At 41.6% G+C, this 22378-nt stretch overlaps 1 protein-coding gene across 2 annotated transcripts in view; it reads right to left on the bottom strand.

Moving 5' to 3' along the window:
- The window catches only part of NLK (nemo like kinase), a 94515-nt gene that overhangs the window by 34318 nt on the left and 37819 nt on the right, over positions 1 to 22378 (bottom strand). For both annotated transcript variants that reach the window (XM_053366253.1, XM_053366252.1), the window contains exons 2-3: positions 9477 to 9606; positions 6374 to 6429 (exon numbers count right to left, since the gene is read on the bottom strand). In XM_053366253.1, coding sequence (XP_053222228.1) covers positions 6374 to 6429; positions 9477 to 9606 — 186 coding nt within the window. The remainder of the gene's footprint in view (positions 1 to 6373; positions 6430 to 9476; positions 9607 to 22378) is intronic.

Genomic DNA, 22378 nt, shown 5'->3' with positions numbered 1-22378 from the left:
TTATTGTGAGCTTCTGGACTGACTGGAAATTAGCCACTGATTTGCAAAGGGGCGGGGCGGGGGACAGCTCCATCCTAGACTTGTTTGTAGTATAATGCCACAGTGGGCTGTATCAGTCTTCTTTACTGTGGGCCAATGCTTCTCACAAGTTTCTGAAGTACAACAAAAACCTGTTGGACCTGACATAAGCAAACCATGAAGGAAATAATGAACTTGTTTATTATTGTGCGGGGAGTTGTACTGTTTCGCCACCTGCAAGCCCAGGGATGTGTTACACTAGCATATGGCCATTAACTTACTACTGGACCTATGGTTGCGACTGACCCTTTTTGCTTGGGAGTCCACAGTTTGCTACATTTGATGCATCACATTTTGCTGCCTCTGCTTTTTAAGCTCCCACAGTAGCTCTGAGCAAGTTCGGTGGAATGGAGTTGGGACAGAAGCATAAAAACACACACAATGGCATTACTTCCAGAATTCAGAGTGTCTAGTTGCCCAAAGAGACAAAGCTAGAATAGAAGTAGATTCACTTTTTAAAGCAAATAATTTCCTCTACTCCCTTATGCATTCCAACGACCAGGACAGCCACCTCATGAAACTCTTGACAGCCAAAGAAATAATTAGTGACCTTATCTGGTTGTTTATTTAAATTTATGAAGGCTGCTTTCACTCTGGTCAAGAATCTGAAACCCACATAGAACCACCTTCTAAGCTGTAAGATCCTAGCACTATTCCTTTGTACCAGGTTGTGAGTTAATTTCAGTTTACAGTTCCATGTAGTTGGTTTAATCAGCAGGGGAAATGCTTACATTGTCTAATATATACACCTTATTGCAGCTCTTGTTCTCATTGGACTGTGTTGATGATAACACATGTAGCAACACAGAACTAGCAGTGTTTCAATGTGAACTGTTAAAAGTGAATCCTAATAGTTTCACTTTAGCTACATCACTTGAAGAGTCTTTTAAATACGATGGAAATGCCTGAACAGATTAAGGTTTTGATCTCTTACGCAAACTAAGATTTAAATAATTAAAACTTGAAAGGGTTTCTCCACCCAACTTGTAAATTGAGGAAACTGGCATTTCCAATTTTGTACACTGACATGCTTACAACATATTATTGCTCAACTTCCTTGCTCAAGCTCTTAGTGCATGTGGTTAATAAAAGAAAGCCAAGCTTCATTACACCATAGGCACTGCTTTTTTCGTACCATGCCGAAACTACTTGACAAAGCCAGCTCAATGAAGTGAAAAACAAAAATGCAGTAAGATGTCAGGGTCTCTGGGAAATGCATTACTTCCCTCTGATTGCCTATTTTCCTACACTAAAAAAAAATATTAAAAAATTCTTGCCCAACACCCTATAGGCAAGCATTCGTGACAATACAGGCAATATTTTATTCATCTGCCTCAGGCAAACATTTGCCTAGAGTGCAGATGGCCAACTGGCAGCTGCTCATGGACTGCGTTCCCCCTGCAAGATGACTTTATAAAGCCCTGAGACCTACCTGCAACCACACAGAGAGGGCCGGGGTAGAAAAGCAACTGGATCCTATGAGGGAGGATAGATCCCATCTTTTCTGTGATGTACAGGATTATAGGAAGCTGCCTTATATTGAATGAAAGGTGATGACTGGAAGCATCTCTCCAAGGTTGTAGAGAGCAGCCCTACCTGCAGTTGCAGGGATCTAATCAGGGTCCTTTTTGCATGTAAAATGCATGATATCTGGTGCTCTTCCCTTACTAAAACAAAGTCGGTTTACCCTCATCTCTACCCGATCCCTCTGTGGCCTCCCTTTCCTGAATTTTGGGCTTAGCTCCTTAAGTCAGAGATCTGTCTTCTGTTGCTCTGTAAGGCATCATGCACACAGTGCTTTATCAATATAGGTCACCAGCCATAGGCCCACAGAAACCTTCCCAGGCACCCACCAGATCCTGCCCACCTCTTCTTTCCCTGCTGGAATTAAGCTTGCCCAATTACAGCACATGGGGCATTTTCAGAGAGAGGGAGTGCAGCTGAAGGAAGAAGCTACTCTCTCCCCTCCCCAGCTATTCCACCCCCACCTAAACGCACTGAAAACACCTCTCTCACACCATAATAAGGCTTCAAAGAAGCCTTTTTACTAACTACAATAGCCTTTCTTGAAGCTGAATTACAACAGAGTAGAGCAATTTCAAGGGGTTTCCAGCTGTGACCTCCCCACCCCCAAATCCCCCTTCCCTTGTTGCAATCAGGCTTGAGGGGGGAGCGTCCCATATATATAATTAATTAAATGGGTATTTTATAGTACCCGTGACATTTTCTTAAAATTCCAAATCTTTCCCCAGGCTCAAAGGGTGGGGGCTGGGCTGGGGGCTGAGCTAAAGCAAATCATGCTCCATTGGGTTGAAGCTGGTTGTTCATCATATTTGTTTCCTCCTCCCAGGCCCCATAAATTAGAAACTCACCCCCAAACCTTTGATTTTCATGACGAGTTAAGAGCAACAGAACAACACTTCCATCACCTCAAACCAACATCTCAAATGGGAGACAAGCTAGGATGTGGTTATAAGCAATGATTCATAGTGGAGGAGGGTAAAACACCCCTAAGAACGCCATCTTTTCAGAAATATTTTCCACTGTCCATTGTGGGAAAGAACATATCTCTGTACAACAGAGTTTGCATTTTCTACTCAGAGGTCCTTATCTAAAGCTGCACTGGGTAGATCACAGAGGATTCAGGGAAGGCGATCCTTTCTAATATTCTGTAGGGCCCCAGCCATCTGCCTCTATCTAGTGGTAAAAGCAGCCAACCAACAGCAAAATGAGCAAACCTTGCCTTTCTCCAACAAGGGATACCTCAAGCATGCAATGCTGAATCACACTGAGGAACAGGATAACTTTTGTATGTGCCAAAAGCATTAAGTAGAGCAATGGGTGGGTTTGCCTATATTATCTAGGACTTGTGCCTTTTCAGCTTTCTTCTCTAATGCAGTGTATGTTGCTCGCAAGCACAGATTATCTCTCTTTCAGTACACTATAAGGTCACGGCTGGAAAAATCCCTGACACCTAGTCTCCAAGCACCAGCACTGCATCTCCATTTTACCCAGTTTTTATAGGGTTGGTTCCTATTTCTTTTGGTGCCAAAGTATTCAAATATCTGATTTTGGCTCCTAGGAATTTGAATATATTTTTAGTCCTTTATAAGGGTTACCCACTCCCACTTAGAGGGATTTAGCAATTAGTTTTCAAGGAAATATTAAAAGAGTTATGGCTTTCCACCACTACAATCGGTATGCCTTAGTAGTAAGTTTTAGGTCTAAATGAAAAGAAAAGTTTCACAAGAGCCTGCTTTGTAGTATAAGTTTGACCTGCAGCAAATCATTTGATCAGCTCCATTCAAACACCTTCTGGCCATTTAACGCAGCCCGCCTGCCTTCTTGCCTCGCACTGCATACTCTCAATAGTGATGTGGACAGTTCCAATATTCAGGAACATCTGGATGTTTCTTCGCCATCTTGTTTACTGCCACAGTTGTCATCTTATACAAGCTTTTCATCTCCTTCCAAGAAGGGCTTATACAAGCAACATGTGTGTTATTATTCTGTATTTTAAGAAGCAATTTGAGCAATGAGGTTTGCTTCCCCACCCATGCCTTTCCCAGTGTTAAGTCTTAAGAGTAAGAGATAAAAGATGACAGAACCAGTAAAGATAAAACTAGTAAATTCCTTCAGCTATAAATCACCCAAGCCATTTCTGAGCTCTCCTTTATTACTCTAGTAAGGGAAAAACCCTTGCTCTGAAGAGGTATTGGCTTTAGAAGAGTGTGAATGTCAACAAGTCTGGTCAGAATTGGAGCTGTGGCGGATAGAACTGTTTAATTAAAGCAGTAATATAAGTGATGCTTGGACTTGTCCAGAGTTTTGGACTCGTGCGGAACTTGATGTATGGGTTCCCCCAACAAAATTTAAAATTTGGCTGTATAATTTGGAACTAATGTGATTTGGATAATGTGATGTGATTGGCCTGTTAATAAAAATTATTAAAAAAAAAAAACCAGAATTGGAGCTGTGGCACTTGTATTGTGTGCAGGATTCACTTGTGGTACCATATTTTTCTGTGTATAAGGTGCTCCCATGTATAAGACGACCCCTATTTTTTTGGGACTGCAACAAAAAAAATTGGGGGGGGGGGGAATTGACCAAAGTTGTTGAGCTTCTTTGGGGGGGGGGGAGTCAATCGCTCTACAGCATGCCCACCAGCTGCAAATACACGCATCGCCCACCTGCCCACTTGACAAATCCACAGGCGATTGCACGCATGCCTCGCCACTGCCGTAAATCAATCGCCCAATTGCCGCAGCAAATCGTCGGCAGGCCTTGCAGCAGCAACCAATCACACGCCCAATCACTGCTGCCAATCTTCTGCTGGCTGTTGCCACCAATCACCCGTTCCCCCTCTGCTATCCATGTATAAGAAGACCCACAATTTTTGCCTATTATTTCTAAGGAAAAAATATTGTCTTAAACATGGAAAAATACAGTTATTGATTATTGTTACAGTCTCAAGCCACCATTAAACCCTCCAAACTATGTGGCACTTTGTCATCAACCTGGCATTCTTAACAGTTCAAAGATTTGTAAAATCTACCCAGAAATGAATGCTTGGGGGGGGGGGGGGAGAGCACAAATTATATCCAACACTGCTCTGTCTGTCTACTTTGTGTCTTTTACTCACCCAAATAAGACCTGGCAAAGCCTTTTCCAAACGTTTTGCAGCAATTATCTTTTCATCTGCTCTAATGTTTTAAGTTAACTCTAAATATAGTAATAGATTAGCCGGATGAGTCTAGGCAGACTGTTGCCATTAAGATCTTTAGCACTGTAAGCTGGTAAACTCCCTAAGAGGAACAAAAACAATTCTTATTTAAATCACTGTCCTTGACTAGGTGGATACCATCTCCATCCTCTTTGAACTGACAAAAGGAATATTAGCAAATTCACTTTCTGAACAATGCAAGTATATAAGAAACTGGGGGTGAGGTCCTTAGAAATATATCATTTCTACATGCACAGCATATCCACAAATGCAAATACAGAAAAAATTATTGAAGCGAACAAGAAGCAAGGATCATAATTTGTTAATTACATGTCCTCTCGGCCCATATACATTATCTGTTATAAGGCCAAGTTCTTAGACACCTGGGAGATTTTAATTTGAGGAGCTGAGGATCAAGTCTGAGCATTTAGCCCCTCTACACTGGAAGATCCACAAGCCTGTTTTTATTGTACCATTTTGAACCTAAAACTTCATATATAAGGCTTAGCGCCAAACTAAATGTGATTACTAAACGAGACCTAATCAAGAATCTCCTGTAGGTTAAAAACCCACACTGATTAGCAGGGGTAGGTGACAGCTGTGTTAGCATGTAAGCATGTGTGAGTGACAGAATATGAATCTGATCAGTATCTTGGCATCAAAGGTGATGCCACCAAGCAATTTTGTTGCTTAACCACACACACACCCTAACACCACCAAAGGTGGAAGGAGTGGAAAGATAAACGGTTTATCTTCAGCTGCTATTGAGTTTTTAGAAGACAGCAAGAGATCCTGATCACAGACTTCTCGTGTCATATGTAGTTGAGCCTTTAAAGGTCAGCAGTGAACAAAAGCCAATTCTTGGCAATGATCTTAACCAGAAGCATCTTATGAACCCAAGATAACCTGCTGCCGAAAACATCTAAAATATAGCCAGAGTACCAACAGTACTGCCCAAGTAACGTATCATAGACTGCAAAGCCAGGAAACTACAGACTTATGCTCTGTTATACAATATGAACTAAATACCACCCCTTTGGTTTTCAATACAGTATTGAAAATCAGAATACTCTTTGGTCATAAGCAAGCATTAAAAGGGTAAAGAAAAAGGAATCTACACTTTGACCATAACACTTTAAAACCAATGATGATGTAACTAACTCCACTCTGCATGTGCTTCAAGGCACAGTCACATGTTTCAAAACTATTATGTCAGCAACAATGCATTACAAAATCATTTATCTGCAGCCATTTGGGGGGAACTCTTCTACACATTTTCAGTAGATAAGGGGGGAGTGGTGCACTCTAAACCCTTACCGATGGGACTAGAATTCATTCATTCATGTTATCTAAAGATGACCACAAATACTTACACTCACACCCGCCTCCCTAACTCCCCCTCTGATCAGCAACCACTTGCCATATGGGCTATGACAGCTGGCCTACCTACCACCTTTCCAGAGGCCAGAAAGCTCAGAGATGAAGAAATTCAAAAGCAGCAGGCATTTTTATAGGCTGGAGTCAAATCAACACCTACCTCATTTAAGACTGTTTATTTAGTGTTTAGGATACATTTCTTCAAAGTAGTCAATGTGTGGTGGCTGGAGTATGTCGAGAGCAGAGAGCACCTACAAAACAAGGGGGAAGCTGATTTGGTTATGTGAAATACACCAGAAATCCTCACTTTAGAGAAGCAACTGTGAAATCAAAGACAAGGCTTTCTTTTCAACTCACAACTACGCTGCCTCCACCTTTATTTGAGGGGAGAGATGCAAAGTTGAGAGGTCTTCACAAAGAAAAAGGGCACTACTGATGTCTGATCAAAGAAAAAATTGCAGAACTGACGTTTCCAGAAAATGATGGTCCTTGTACTGCTATGTATGTCATAATCCTTTCTGTCAGCTTTATTCAGATTTTCTGAACCCACAGACTATATGCACAATATCTTTGCTCATAACTTCTTAGGCAAGGTCTTCTCCAAAGTCTGCAACTTTATTACACTTAAGTATTTGCAACTTAACTTCCTCCTCTTTGCAACAAATTTACTTCATTTTATTTCAGAGTTTTCATATCCCACCTTTCCTCCAAATGAGAACAAGGTAGCTTCATGGGGACACGGGAAAGGGCCTTCTTGGAGTCTCCTCCAAAATTCTCCCTGCCTAGAAAAACTAGACGGGCTCCCTCCTGGTCCTTCTGCTGGCAGGTGAAGATCGTGTTCCCAACAGGATTTTGGGAACCGACTGCTTTTAATAAACACCATGCTGGTTTTATTGTAATTATTTGTATGTTTTAACATATTATATATATGTATATAGTTTTAATTCTAGTAATGTTTGATTTTTTATGATTGGTTTTTCTATGTTTTTAGCAATTGTTGGTTTTATCTGTTTTTATCTGTAAGCTGCCTTGAGTCCCATCAGAGGAAAAAAGGGTATAAACAACAACAACAAAAAGCAGCAATGTACATGGTAATGAAAAAAATATAATATATAATAAAACCATAAATCCATTACAACTCCAATCAGCATCAAAATCATCAGGTTTCAAAGACCTGGATAAATATTTCGACCTGTCATCTAAATACCTCTAATGTGGAGGATTGTCATCTCTCAATCAGGAGGAAGTGCCTTAAATTGGGTGCCACCACCAAAAATGCCCCATCTTTTATGACTGTCCTGCTCACCACACTAGCTGGCGGGGACACAAGCAGGGACTTTCAGACAGATCTTAGGGCTTGGAAAACCAGGTACGAGAGAAGATGTCCTGCCAAGCATTTAGGTCCCAGGCCATCTAGGATTTTACAGACTGACGTCAACCCCTTGCGTTGGGCCTGGCAGCTTACCAGCTGTCAGTGCAGTGCCTTCAGAGATATGAACCTGTCGGGCTGCACCCACTAACTAGCAGAATCTTGCAGCAGCTGCTTTCGTGGGAAGTGCCACATGGAATGCACTGTAATATGGGGAATCTGTGGAAAGTTATCAGAGCATAGATGGCTGATACTGGTATGGGAATGGCTGCAGCTGACGAACAAACTGTAGATGGGTACAGGTGCTCCTCACCATTGTGGTAGCTTGGCCTCCAGTGGCAGCTTGGACTACAAACCTGCTCTTTCCAGAGAGTGCTATTCCACTTGAACTGAATACAGCAGGTATTCTGGTGAGTTTTGTTGGTCCTTATAGTAAGGCATTTGAATACCGTTTGGGGTTACCAGATTATTTCTGGTTATGCTCCCTCCATTTGAAAAGACTAATGTGGTGATGCCTACTTTTGGAATGACTGAATGCAAGCATTCTTTGCACAGATTAAAATATCACAAAGCTAGGAGATTTCAGGAAGAATGCTGAAGGTTTGCAAAGCCCTTGGAGTAAGGAATAATGGCCTGCCAGACCATCACTCCCTATTTCTTCTCCACCATGATTAACCAGTTTGTCAACAAAAAAATGTTTTCCGTTTAGTTGGTAATCCTAGTCAGTCTCAGTCATGATTAATGTGGTGACAGCAAGCTCTTGATCTCGGCTAGTGTGTGTGAGGGTGCATGTTGCCAAGGAGTGGCTCCACATTTGTCAACTATGATTCACAGAGCACTAGAGCTGCATCTACACCAGCTCTTACATCTGGCACTCTCACTCGACACAAATGAAGCGTGCAAGTTCTCTATAGCAATTGCACAGATATAAGAGGCTGCTTTTCACTAATAGGTAGTGCATTTTGAGAAAGTTTGTAGGAGAGAAAACTTCTGTTTGGTTATGCTCTGCATTATTAATGTAAACAATCACACTATACCAATCTCCTCCCATCCCTGCCTATAAGTGACAGTTGATGATACAATAAAATAGGAATATGTGCAGAGCTTTACAAGCTAAGGTTTGCAGGAAATACAGCTCACTCTTCCCCACCCCTGCCCCCCAAATAAGGCATCTCCATGTTAATCGTGTTTTTACTTCTATAGGTTCCTATGATTTCTATTACACCAAAAGTCTGGAATGTATTGCTGAAGTCTCTGGCCCCCTTTTTGTCTCTTGATTTAATATATCTAACCTGTTTTCTGTAGTGACTTTGTTCATGCTTGATTTTGCATTTAACAAATAAAGAAGAGGGTAAAAAGTTTTACACACAGCCCCTACTGGTTAAAAAGTTAACAAAAATATCTCCACTGGTAACATAATTAGGCACCTTGCTCAGAAAAAGCTTAAAGTAATGATTTCAGAGTCATTACCGAGACACTAATATTGGCTTTATTCCTCTCCTAAAGGTGGGAGAGAAGAGACTGGGTGTAATATGCCATTTGCACACTTCACTGGGGGCATTTGCTACTTGCCATAAATGAGGAAGCCAGTCAAGTCTAATTCAACTGCTTTTAGCCTGATAGCAAAGGCGTGACCATAGTCCTTAAACAAAACCTGCCTCATTGGGGCGGAGAAAGGGGTGTGTGGTGGGTGCGGGTCGCCCACTGAGGGGGGTGACAAAATGCCGGGTGACACTCACCGCGGGGCCTGCAGCACGCCCGAGCCACGTGTCTCTCCTGGGAGAGATGCGGTGGCTTGGGCGCATGCAAGCTCCACAGTGCCCAAACAGTCCACCCAGGCACCCGAGCAGCTTCCTCTGCCACTGTGCCTCATTGGTATTTGAGTTTTGTATTGTAGTGTTCATGCAAAGCAAGCTGCAGGCCACTTACATTGTCATGCTTAAAAAAACACAACATCTTCAATTCACGGAAGACCCTTTTGCAAGAGACCAGATTTTGGAAGACGTTGGGCATCTTTTTGAGTGCAACTCTCTTTCCATCTCGCGGATCTGTTACTGACCTGAAGGAGAGGAGAAGAAGATTAAGCATATAATCTGACTTTAAACAAACAAGTTCTTTCATTCCACCCCAAGAATACCTATGCTAAAAAAAAAATCAAGCTGAATCTGGATGCTCAAAGCAGAAAATCAAGAGAGGCATGTAGAATTCTTAAACAAGTCCCGCTGCATTTTATTCTGTATACAAAGTGAATTCAATCCACGCTTCAGGCAACTCTGCATGTTATTCAGCAATGAGATTACTATGCATTCAAGTCCTCGCGTCTTCCATCAGTAAAACTATTCACCTCAACTGTACACTACTATTTAATGTCTGGTCAATAAATGGCAGTATCTGATTACTTACATTTTCTTCTCTTTAATTACTCTATTAGTTCTAGGACACCTTTCCCATTACAAGACTTTTCAATATTAAATTGCCACAGTACATTGCTTTTCAACATTGCCTGCTAACAAGATTAATTTTGTATGAAACTATTGAAAAAAGTTGCTCCCTTGGCATCAAATTAGACCATAGTGCATATCTTCCGGTGGGGTGTTCTACATGCAGTTTCTGGTCTACATTGTGAGGGAGGGCCAGGGGAAGACACTGAATCCCTTGTCTTCCTTGATACTTCATGGCAGGTAATGTCCCCCCATGCAAAACATAGTAAAATCCTACCTATCTGCAATGATTACAAAATATTTCAGGAAGAGGATAGACACTAATATATGGCTTGCTACTTCCAAGAACTATATGAAATGGCCCAAGACAAGAAAGCCACCCAACTCCTAATTTAGGCTAACTATGCTGGAGCATAGGAAGCTGTTTTACACCAAGTCCATCTAGCTCAGTCCAGTGTGATACTTTTCTGCAGGGAAAAAAATCTATTTTGTAAGTTCATTATTAACAATGAACATCAACTTCAAATACAGACAAGATCCTAAATTACACCACTCTCTAGGGCAGGTTTTCCAAACTTGGGCCTTCAGCTATTTTTGGACTACAACTCCCATCATCTCCACCTAGGAGAACCAGTGGGAATTGTAGTCCAAATATAGCTTGAGACCCCAGTTTTTGGGAAAACCTGCTCTAGGGCATCAGAAAATTTTCCGACGAAGGCTGAAAAATTTCCAAAATGACTACCTTAATTTCCCAGAAAACCCACACCCCTGAGCTTGGGTACTGTCCACAGTGATTGGCAGCAGTTCTCCAGGGTTTCTGGTAAGAGCAGGGGTCAGCAAACTTTTCCAGCAGGAGGCCGGTCCACTGTCCCTCAGACCTTGTGGGGGGCTGGACTATATTTGGGGTGGGGTGGGGAATGAACGAATTCCTATGCCCCACAAATAACCCAGAGATACATTTTAAATAAAAGGACACATTCTACTTATGTAAAAACACTATTGATTCCTGGACCGTCCGCAGGCCGGATTGAGAAGGCGATTGGGCCAGATACGGCCTCCGTGCCTTAGTTTGCCTACCAATGGGTAAGAGTCTGGAGAGACAGAGGATAGAACCTGGGATTTCCTGCCAGCAAAGCCTGTGCTTTATAAATATTGAGAAAAACAGCAGTTTGCTCATATGTGTACCAAAGATGAGACACGCACAAATGTCAGCAAGTGCCACATTTTATACTCAGGTTCCCCCTTGATAACCAAATCCGCATGTGAATATATTTGCATATGAAAACTGATTCGGAAGCATGCCTTTTCATCCAGGTATCTAGAAGCTAATGCTTAACACATTTGAAATATTTTTCTCTCCAAAAATCTGAGGGCTAGCTTCCCCAGAAGTTTTTTTTAATACTTCTCCACCAATATACAGATGTAGATTAGCAATTTGTGTGCAGCAAGTGCCATACTCGAAGTTATGAAAAACTCCAAGCTCTACAAAGAATAGTTATGTACTGATGAAAGAAGACATCTGACTACTTAAACTGGGATAATTTCAACATGTGAGAACTAGTGCCTGTACTTTCTAAATAGCAGTTCCATGTTTAAACAGTAACTTAACACACTTCCCCCCCCCCAAATGGTTTAATGTTGGGGTTATCTTACATAAATGAAGTTATTTCTTTAAAACAAACAAGCACAAAATCACTCTTCTTTTAAATTTTGAACAGACACAAAACCTGCTCCCCAAATATCGGGCTGTAGTTTGTTAATATTGTAAAGTTAACACAAAATCACAAAGCAACATTTCTTTTAATTATTCATTCTAAGACCAACCATGCTTGTAGCTGGAGCAATATAACCTAATGAATGTGAATGGCAGTGCAGTAATTTCATGCCATGTTGAGCTTGTTCTCTCTTAACTCGGGGTAGCAGCTGCTTTGGTTCAGCACAAATAGTACCAGAAAACAGATAAGTTAAGTGCTGAAGCCTGTTACACAGGAATGTTTTTATTTTCTTTGTTGCTGAAAAGGCTTGCTGTGCTGAGCTCTTCGGCCAGTTATCTCCATCTGTATGAGCTAATGAGTTACAGGCGGTAAAGATAACAGCCAGTTCTGACAGCACCTTTCACTGCCTCATTTTTGAAAGAGGTCATTCTAACAAGTCTAAACAGGGCAGTTTCTTTAAAAGTTAAAGAGTTCTACAACATAAATGTGACTATTAGACTGCTAATAATACCAGACTGTGCGTCTTATGAGGGAGGGGGGACAGAGAGAAGAAAATGACTGACTTTTTAGAGCACAGAAAATTAATTTGAGCAGCACTCAAGGGGCAAAAAAGTAACATGACTCCTGAAAGGCTAATTGGTTTGCAGTGGCATGAGCTTTTGTAGGCAACAGGCTGAATCATCATATGCTCATATATCTGCCATGACACACTGAAGCCTACGGAAGCTCAGGCTACATGACTATTTATACAGCATCATCAATTGGCCTTTTACAGAATAACATAAGCAAAAGGTCAGACTCAGGCCCCTGTACAGAAGACTCTACAATATGAATTTCAACAGAGAAGAGGAAAGATAACAGAAGTAGTAGGACAAAGGCACTGAGGAAGTATACGTGCCAATTTCAAACCAAAACATTCCTGGGGAAAGGTGGATTTTGAGGTTTTTAACTATACATTTCAGAATACTAGTCATGATGTTCTGCAGCAGCAAGAAAGCCAAGGGCTGCAACACATTAAGTTAAATCCTGATCACAATCCCACCTGTTTCAGGCTTCTGAGACTGGTAAAACTGTGGGAAAAATAGGGATGATGAGATGGGAATAACCTATTTATTTATTTATTTATTATGAAGAGCAATTTTTGCAATCATATCACACCTTTCAGCAAATAGCATTCCCTTTGTTCCCTTCAGAGTTCCCTCTGCTCTCCCTCCTACATTTCAACACCATATGTATTAAACATTTTAACTACAGTGTTTAACCATACACAGTAAAATTAGGACATAGTATCAAAAGATTAATCTTCTTAGTATAAGCTCCTCATCATGATGTGAATATAAAAATGTTACAAAAGAAACCTGCTGTGCCATAAACATGCAGGTGTGAAGAGGAATACAACAAAAAGGAATAAGGAACAGCGTCCACAAAGAGATCACACTCACATTGACCTACATAAGAAAGGCTAAAGCAGTGAGAGAGACAGGGAGAATGTTCATCTAGTTGCTGCAAAACACATTAGTTGAAAACTAAAGGAGGAGGAGTTCACAACAGACCATAAGGCATGCAGATTCTTAGACTTAAGCAATGTGCCTGAGCACCGGCTTCCTATTTAGAGTTCTAGGATGTTTCAAAGCTTGCTTTACGCAGATGCAGACACGTACCATATTTAGGCAAATCTAATGCGCTATTGAATCTAATGCACACCTTGATTTTCAAAAGGTTGAAACCAAAAAAGTATTTGCTGGTGAATATAAATGCGCCATAAAATCTAATGCACACCCTAATTTCTGTAATGTAATTTGGCCAAAAAAGCGTGCATTACATTCAAGTAAATACGGTATGTGTGACTACATGGAAGCCATAAATAACTATTTGTTCATTGTATGCCAAACTGGTTACTGAGCCTATATTTAACTGAGCAGAAAGCATGAGAGAGAAAAATGCAGTGTTTTGATTCCATAGCCCCACAAAAGGAGTGGTGGGACCTTTTTCTCTGCCCATAATTTAGAAACATGAAGTCTAAAAATACTTTTGGAGCTCCAAATTTTATAAAGTCAGAAAAAGAACCTTATATTAAGGCAAAAGTATGGAAAATAGTTCTTATAAACCACCTTGGCAAAGTTTCTCAAGTATTCTGGGTTTTACTCTTTTCCAAACAGTAAAATTATAATTCTGTAAAAATAATAAGCATTTGGAAAGCTCCAAAATCCATACTCAGAAAACAAGTTTTTTTATTTTTGTTTTTAAAGTTTACTTGGTAGCTACAGTGTCTTGCATATTGATAAGAATTCCAATACTTAGTAAAGTGAGAGAGTTTTTGGCTCCAGGGGCCTGCAGGCCAACTATGACAGGTGGTGGGCAGGGCAACCCACCTCCAATTCTTTCATCCTGCAACATTGGGGGTTGAAAGGGGAAGCGTGTGAAAGGGCTTTGCAATCCTCCCTGCATGGCTCTTTCCACCTCCTATAGAAACTGCCTCCCTTTAACCAAGCCACATTCCCAACACCCATCAACTGAATAACTGGGAACCTACTTTAAGCTCCCCAATGTTCCATTGAAGCCCCCCACTTACCCACCCCACACCTGGGGTGTTATGTAGGATGTTAGGTAAGGCAGATGGGCATGGCTCCCCCCACCCAAAAGTGCAAAGGTCTGGTGGGCCATGCTTGTCCTGAAGGCCAGAAGTTTCCCATCCTTGAATTAGATCTACCAAAGTGGATAATCCATTCCACCAATGCAGACCAGTCAGTATGCCCATTTATGAAGTATTCAGGCTATTTATCAGCCACTTCTGAGCTGTTGGGAACCAGAGCCACTTTCCTGTGTTCAGTGTTGATAATTCTTGCAGCTAACAAACTTTTCAGTAACTTCACATAACATCCCAAGTCTTCTTCCACGACATATAAGAGCAAGGTTCATTTAACTGTTACTTGAAAGGTTACTTCTGTAATTTATCAATCTCTGAGTACAAGAGCACCACATATAAAGAAAACCTCACATTATCATTGTCACATTTCTTTCGTCTGAAAGTTCAATGAGAGCACAGAAAGGAAACCAAATATGCCTCCTCTAGAGGACATACGGTACATGATAACATCCTTGTTTATTCTGGCTTCATCTCCTCATTTAGATACATACATTGCTACCTTTAGAATCACATGCAACCAGTAAGCATGGACTGGAGGAATGAGGAGAAATATTTACCTAATATCATATCAACCTTATTTGACCAACAGTAATAACAGTGAGGGACGCGGGTGGCGCTGTGGGTAAAACCTCAGCGCCTAGAACTTGCCGATCGCATGGTCGGCGGTTCGAATCCCCGCGGCGGGGTGAGCTCCCGTCGTTCGGTCCCAGCTCCTGCCCACCTAGCAGTTCGAAAGCACCCTTAAGTGCAAGTAGATAAATAGGTACCACTTTATAGCGGGAAGGTAAACGGCGTTTCCGTGTGCTGCTCTGGTGCCAGTTCGCTGGAGCAGCATCGTCACGCTCGCCACGTGACCTGGAAGTGTCTGCGGACAGCGCTGGCTCCCGGCCTCTAGAGTGAGATGAGCGCACAACCCTAGAGTCTGTCAAGACTGGCCCGTACAGGCAGGTGTACCTTTACCTTTTAATAACAGTGATTAGTTAGCTGTTAAATCATCTATCAGTGCTAAGCTATCTTGAGGAGGGTCTGCCCATCTAGTATCATTCAAGAAAAAAATACTACCTCCAACATAAGCAGTAGGCATAAACTATTAATGCATTTCTATATGCATGTAACTACAGCTTTCACTAAGGCATGCAAGGCTGAAGAGTATCAGCATGGTCTAATTACTGCACAAAGTTCAATTTGTCTTCAGCAGATAAGCAATCACATTCAGGAGTAGCAATTTCTCTTTTGTCTTGGTAGTTTAACAGTCAGTGAGTAACGTAAGTAGTGCACTCCCAGGAATAACTACTATGTGCCAAATTTCGCAGCACCGTATTTTTCACACCATAGGACGCACCGGACAATAGGACGCACCTTGTTTTAGAGGGGGGAGAACAGAAAAAAAAAATCTCCCCCTCTCTGCCCAGCGCCCCTTCAGCGAAGCGGCAGGAGGCGCTGCGCAGAAAGGGGGAAAATTTCCCCCCTCTTGTTTTCCCACTCTAAAACAAGGTGCCGTTTAAGGTGCGTTCAGGCGGCTACCTTGGAAGCCTGGAGAGCGAGAGGGGTCGGTGCACACCGACCCCTCTCGCTCTCCAGGCTTCAGGTTCCTTTCGACCTGCTCTTTGGGGCTGGCGGGGGGAAGCCCACCACCAGCCCCAAAGAGCAGGTCAGGGAGCAGCGGAAAGGCACAGCGGAGAGGCTGCTGCCATAGTCGCGCGTCACCTCTCCAGCTGGGAGAGGGTCGCGGGGCTATGGCTTCTTTAGCCCCGCACGCGCTCTCCCAGCTGGAGAGGTGGCACGCGGCTAAAGAGGCTCCTGCTATAGCCACGCGTCACCTCTCCAGCTGGGAGAGGGTCGCGGGGCTATGGCTTCTTTAGCTCCGCGCGCTCTCTCCCGACTGGAGAGGTGACGCGTGGCTATAGAGGCTCCTGCCATAGCCGCGCGTCACCTCTCCAGCCGGGAGAGGGTCGCAGGGCTATGGCGTCTTCGCTCCATAGGTTGCACACACATTTCCCCTTTGTTTTTGAAGGGGGAAAAGTGCGTCCTACAGAGCGAAAAATACGGTATATGCATACTGAACAGTCACAACGATTTTTCTATTATTTCAGCCAGAACCTAGTCCTTAAAAGAAAGAAAAACGTGCATGTAAAACCTATTTCCTGGAAATGTAAAGTTAGGACCAGTGTGCAATTTAGATGTACCACTGAGACTCCAAATACAATCAGATTCTCTAAATGTGTTTAGGATCTTGCTCTTAATCAGGTTTAAAAGCGGTAGCACAGATTATCGCAAGAGTGTCTGCATGCACAGTGCATATGTGTGTGTGTATGTATGCAAGAGAGGCCTAGAAGCATGAACTAGGCCTAGGAGAAACACTGTTAATAAAGCCTGATAAAACTATTGGTACCAATCCCAACAACAATTCCGTTTGTTCTGTTCTGCTTGAAGCATTCAGATTTTATCTGTAGTTTTGCAAGCATTAATGTATTTGAGGAAAGTATTTACATACTGTCCCCATGCTGCCACACTTGGGAGACAGTTCAAAAGAGTTCCTATTGAGACATTTAATAGCTAATGCATTGCAACAGTACTTTAACAGCTTCAGTTGTGGATTTCTAATCCTGAGCCCTGAACTGACTGCTTGCCACATGAACACAGCATACAGTGCAAAAAAATAAAAACCCAGCAAAGTATTGTACATAGGTGTGAGAGAGAAATGGAGAAAAGGCATTCCTCAACGAAGTCACAAAATGCATACAGAGTTGGTTACTGAACCATTTAAAAAGGCTTGGTCAACTGACAAACTAAACAGTGAATCTTTGACCAGTATTTTTAAACCATTAACTTTATTAGAACAAAAGAGGTACTTTAATAATCAGCCAGCTTGATGCTTGTGCTTTTATAAAAACAAATATATGCAAACATAGCCAATGAAGTGTACCCTGGCTATATTGAAAAATGACACCAACTAGTACACCTAGAATTATTCATCAATTTCCACACTCCACAGTGGATCAGTCAATCAAGTTTCAGAAAACAATCATGGGCAGAGCTGACACAAACTCCAATACAGTATTATGTTTCTTTCATATTAAATAGAAGTGGTTTCTCAAAGTAAGTGAGATCTAGTCTCCCTCCACTGCTGTATCCAGGCTAAGTTCTTCTCACAGTTACACAGGAATCTTTCATATACATTCTAGAACTCCAAAAATGAAGAACATAAGAACCTGCTGGATCAAGTAAATGGTTCACCTGGTCAAGCATTCTGTTCTCACAGTGACCAAACAGATACAACAAAACTGGAGTGTAAGATGCCCAGCCTCCAGGCCAGCTCCCCAAAATATAGCCCCTCCCCATAGAAGAATGAAGAGGTTCCTCTTTTACACAAAAATATGGGGTGAGGGCTTTTCTCTATAGCAGGAGTGAAGAACATCCTTGGCCTTCTAGATGCTGCAGACTCCAAATCCCATCAATTCCAGCCTGCATAGCCAATGGAAAACATTGAAGTCATCCTGCAGAATCAGACCAAAGGTCCACAGACTCCTGCTCTCAACAGTAGCCAGAGAGATGCTTCCAGCATGTCCAAAAACAGGGCAGGAGAGCAGCAGCCCTCTGCAGTTTGACCCCACCAACTGGTATTCAGAGGTAACCTGTCTCTAGACATGGAGTTTCAATTTGGTTAATAGCTGCTGTGAACCGCCCTGAGATCTCTGGATATAGGACAGTATACAAATCTGAATCTGAATAAGAATAAGAAAGCCTTATCTTGTTCTATGACTTTGTCTAATCACCTTCTAAAACTATCTGGAAGATCAAAAATAGTCCCTCAGTCCTAGAAAGATGTATTTAAATATGCACATATTACATTAGTATCCTTGGGCAGCTGAAGCAGCTGACAAGTCACAGCATTCTAGGATACATACCAGCAGCAAAGGAGTGATAGAGGGGAATGGGTATGGGGCACTGGCAAGAGAGCTGGCAAGAGTCATTGCCAAGTAGATACCATTTTTATGTGGTGAAACAATCAAATGTTAGGCCATAAATTCTGGGCTACAGAACTACGCATCCTTACAGACAATGAAGGGAGGGAGATGGGTCTGCAATTGCTAGCTACAAACATCATGTATCATTATTTTGGATAAGGTTGGTAATTTAGAAGCAGAGCAGCACCATTTAATTTTATTTTTTTAAATACACCATTTGGAAAACATTTGTAAGATGAAACATTAAAAAATTGGGTATGGGTATGCTAAAAACATGTACACAAACACACAAATGATTACTGCATGGAAAAGGTCTGTGTAACATGCAGTCACAACAAACCTACCAGTGCTGAAAATGACCCAGTCATGTGCCTGACTGTATGCATGCACAGTGTAAACGTGTGGATGTGTGCATTTGCATCTTCTGGTGCAAAAAAGTCCCCCTCCCAACGGTGCTTTGCAAGGCAGAAGAGTCCATTAAGGCTACATGCAGCTACAGTATAAAGGCCTGTTTACCCCTCCTTCACATGTGCTCCTGCTGCACACTTTACAAGCATGCCCCCAGACTCTGTAGTGCCAAGCCATGCATGGTCTTGGCTGACCTATGGTCCATGGACAAGGCATGCCACCCACTATGGCAAGAGCTAGAAAGGAATGAGCAGAAAGACACATGGAGAGCAGTTCCAAAGCCCCCTACTCTGACGCAGAGCAGTAGCACTTGTGCTGTGCCTCTGTAAAACTGAAGTATTCACATGCAATGAACCGTGCTATGAACAGGTGAGCAGCCTTTGTCATATTAGAATTAACAGCCTGTGCCCAATAGGATAACAAGACTTTCCAGAATGACAAAATAATTTAGGGAGGAGGAATCTCAGGCTTGAATTTCAGTGCACCACCTCCTCCATCTGGCCTTCTGCAATCTCCTTATGGCTCTGATATATCAGCCTATCCAAAAGCCATGGGAAGCTTCAGCCAAGTTGAAGGTTCAAAAGGTAAGATGAAGCTGATGGACAGAAGGCCAACTTGTAAGCAAGGATATGTGTGTGCCCAGATATGAGAATGAAACCTCTTTTGTGGATAATAGTGCATTTGTATTCATGGAAGAGAATGACAAGTGGCCAATTAAAACTTTGAAAGAGTGAGTCTTAGTTAGAGGGTATTTATTCTATTTCTCATTTAATAAATTACATGTACATTTATACTACTAAATTTAAGGTGAAAACACGTATGTTGTAACAGATACAAAAGCAGCTTTAAAATGTACTTCCTGCTCTAAAGCCCAATGGAAAAATCAATAATGTTTCTATATTTGTGGGTTAGACAAAAAAAACCCCAAACAAACCACGCTCATAGCAACTTTCTGCTGATATGAGGGAAGGCAATCTAAGATATATGCTGCTTTTGTAGATTTTCGTGGTGCATTTGACTCAATTGACCGCCCAAAGCTGTGGAGGAAACTCGCAGAATTAAAAATTGATCAGCGCTTATTGATCCTAATAAAAAATCTATACTCTTCCAATATCTGTCAAGTCAAACTTAACACCAAAGGTCACCTTTCATCAGACATCCCAAACTCGAAAGGGGTAAAACAAGGGTGTATTCTTGCCCCCTTCCTATTTAATTTATTTTTATCAGATTTGCCAGATCACCTTCAAAAAATAGAATCACATGCCCCTAAACTTAATCAGAAACCAGTTTCTCTATTATTATACGCAGACGATGCTGTTCTACTATCATTAACGAGCTTGGGTCTGAAACGCCTTATATCTTCTCTGATCCTTTACTGCGAATGTAACAAGCTCTCTATAAATTACGAGAAGACAAAAATTTTGGTCTTCTCGAATGGTTGGAAATTAGAGAAATGGAAAATAAGAGGGCAGGAAATTCAACAAGTGAAAATCTATAGGTATCTGGGAATCTTATTCCAGAGCAATTTAGGGTGGGCAAATCATTGCACAAATGCCATAAAACAGGCAAAGTGCACCTCATCAGCTGTTGCCCGTTTTTATTATCAGAAAGGCAATCAATTTATTCCTGCGGCCAATCAGATATTCCAAACAAAAGTGCAATCCCAGATACTCTATGGAATCCCGCTATGGGTCCAAGCATATAATAGTGATCTAAAAAAGATTCACTCCAGCTTTCTGAGACGTATTCTTGGACTCCCAGCTGTGATCAAATATGAAACAATGTGTGCAGAAATAGGCATACACACAATGGAATATTGGGCCTGGTCCACCTCAATAAAGTACTGGTTACGCTGCCATTTTCGCTGCCCTCCATCAAGTCTGCTCGCTGATTTGCTCAAAGACTCCTACAAATCAAGATGGTATCAGTACCTCAAAAAAAAGATTGAATCTTTAGGCATCGAGCTGGAGCCCCTGTACAATTCTAATGAGCAATACATTTTCCATAATATCCTAACTAGACTAAAGGATGTCGAGAGGCAAAATATTATGGCAGCTGTAAACAAAATTTGTTCGCCCATATTCTATGATTTAAATATCTTAGATAGCAGAGCCAATTACGTCACCAAATTAATAATTCCAGCCCAACGTAGGGCTTTTATGCTGGCCCGTTTGAATGTTTTTCCCTCAGCATTTGTCAGGGGAAGATATCAAAACATCCCTAGAAATAAGAGATTCTGCAGATGTTCTATGAATGTCCCGGACACGGTAGAGCACATTCTCTTTCAGTGCCCATTGTACAGTACGCTCCGTCAACGCGTGCTGTCCCCTCTTCTGGGTGGTCTGGAGCCCCAACAAGGTAAATGTGTGGGATTCTGCCTATCCGACGTTGACCAAAGGGTAACGGCGGGGGTAGCCGAGTTTTTGGTAGCAGTCCTCCAAGGAGCAGGTTAACAAGGAAAACCACTGATTTTATATGTATATATATATATATGTATGTAGCCAACTGCTGCCTTTCTGTTTATATCTCAAGGCTTTTATATGTTTCTTTCTCTTTTATCGTTTTATTTGTATAATGCCTAATAAAGGTTTGAATAAGTAAGATATGAGGGAAGGCCAGGTGACATAAAGGTTTTGAAGATTTGATGTCCAAAATACATTTCATACTGGGTAGCTTTTTTAAATCACAGCACAGACTAATAATAATAATAAGATCCAGTAACTACAGCACAACCATAGTAATGTATCTGTGCAAGTGGTGACTTGATATTTTAATGATCCATAATAAAGGAAGTTAGTAATAATAATTTGACTTCCCTTTTAAAAGAGAAAGTCCCTTAGTCAGTTTTTCAGAGATCTGCCTTCCTGTTAAACAGTATACAGTAAGTCATAAGGTGACAGTTTTATTGGTAAGCACATAATTTTTTAAGGCTCACACAGTAGACTGTCACGGTGATGCAAATTTCTGTTCATTGTCATTTGAATTTTAAAGTTGTGCTTTAAACATTTGATGTCTGACATCGGGCTTTATGTAATTTGATTGCTGTTAATTCTTAACAATTTTATGTTTCAACCTGTGGTCTTAAAACAATATCAGCCACCCATGGGTGTAGCCAGGATTTATGTTAGGGGGGCAGGATTACTGGGGAGAGGCAGAACCCAACTCTCTGTGACACGGTTTGCCAGTTTTAAAAGTATTTTTATTTATTTACTTGATTTAGAAAGGAAAGCTGCCCCCCATCCCTCTTGCCTACACCGATGCTATCACTAGCGATGTGGGGGAATATGGGATGAAACAGCTGTAAGATGCTCAATGGAAGAGAAGAATCTTTGCCATTTGCTTAAAGACAGAAAGAAATAATAATAATAATAATAATAATAATAATAATAATAATAATTTATTATTTATACCCCGACCTTCTGTCCAGGCTTCCCCAGCCACACTGGGAGGCTTCCAACAAAATATTAAAAGACCATAATGCATCAAACATTAAAAGCTTCCCTAAGCTAAGTGCATCAATTGTGGAAGAAAAATTCAGAAACCAGTTGCTGCTGTAGAGAAAAGCTCACATTCACCAACTTAACCCCAGACAGAGGTGGGACACAGTTCAGGGCCTTCCATCCCCAAAGATCTTAGTGGTCAGGCACTCTCA

This window comes from Podarcis raffonei, chromosome 15 (genome assembly GCF_027172205.1).
Source record: "Podarcis raffonei isolate rPodRaf1 chromosome 15, rPodRaf1.pri, whole genome shotgun sequence".
Classification (NCBI taxonomy): domain Eukaryota; kingdom Metazoa; phylum Chordata; class Lepidosauria; order Squamata; family Lacertidae; genus Podarcis; species Podarcis raffonei.
Note: the sequence above shows the minus strand (reverse complement) of the source record. Positions and strands in the feature narration are given on the sequence as shown.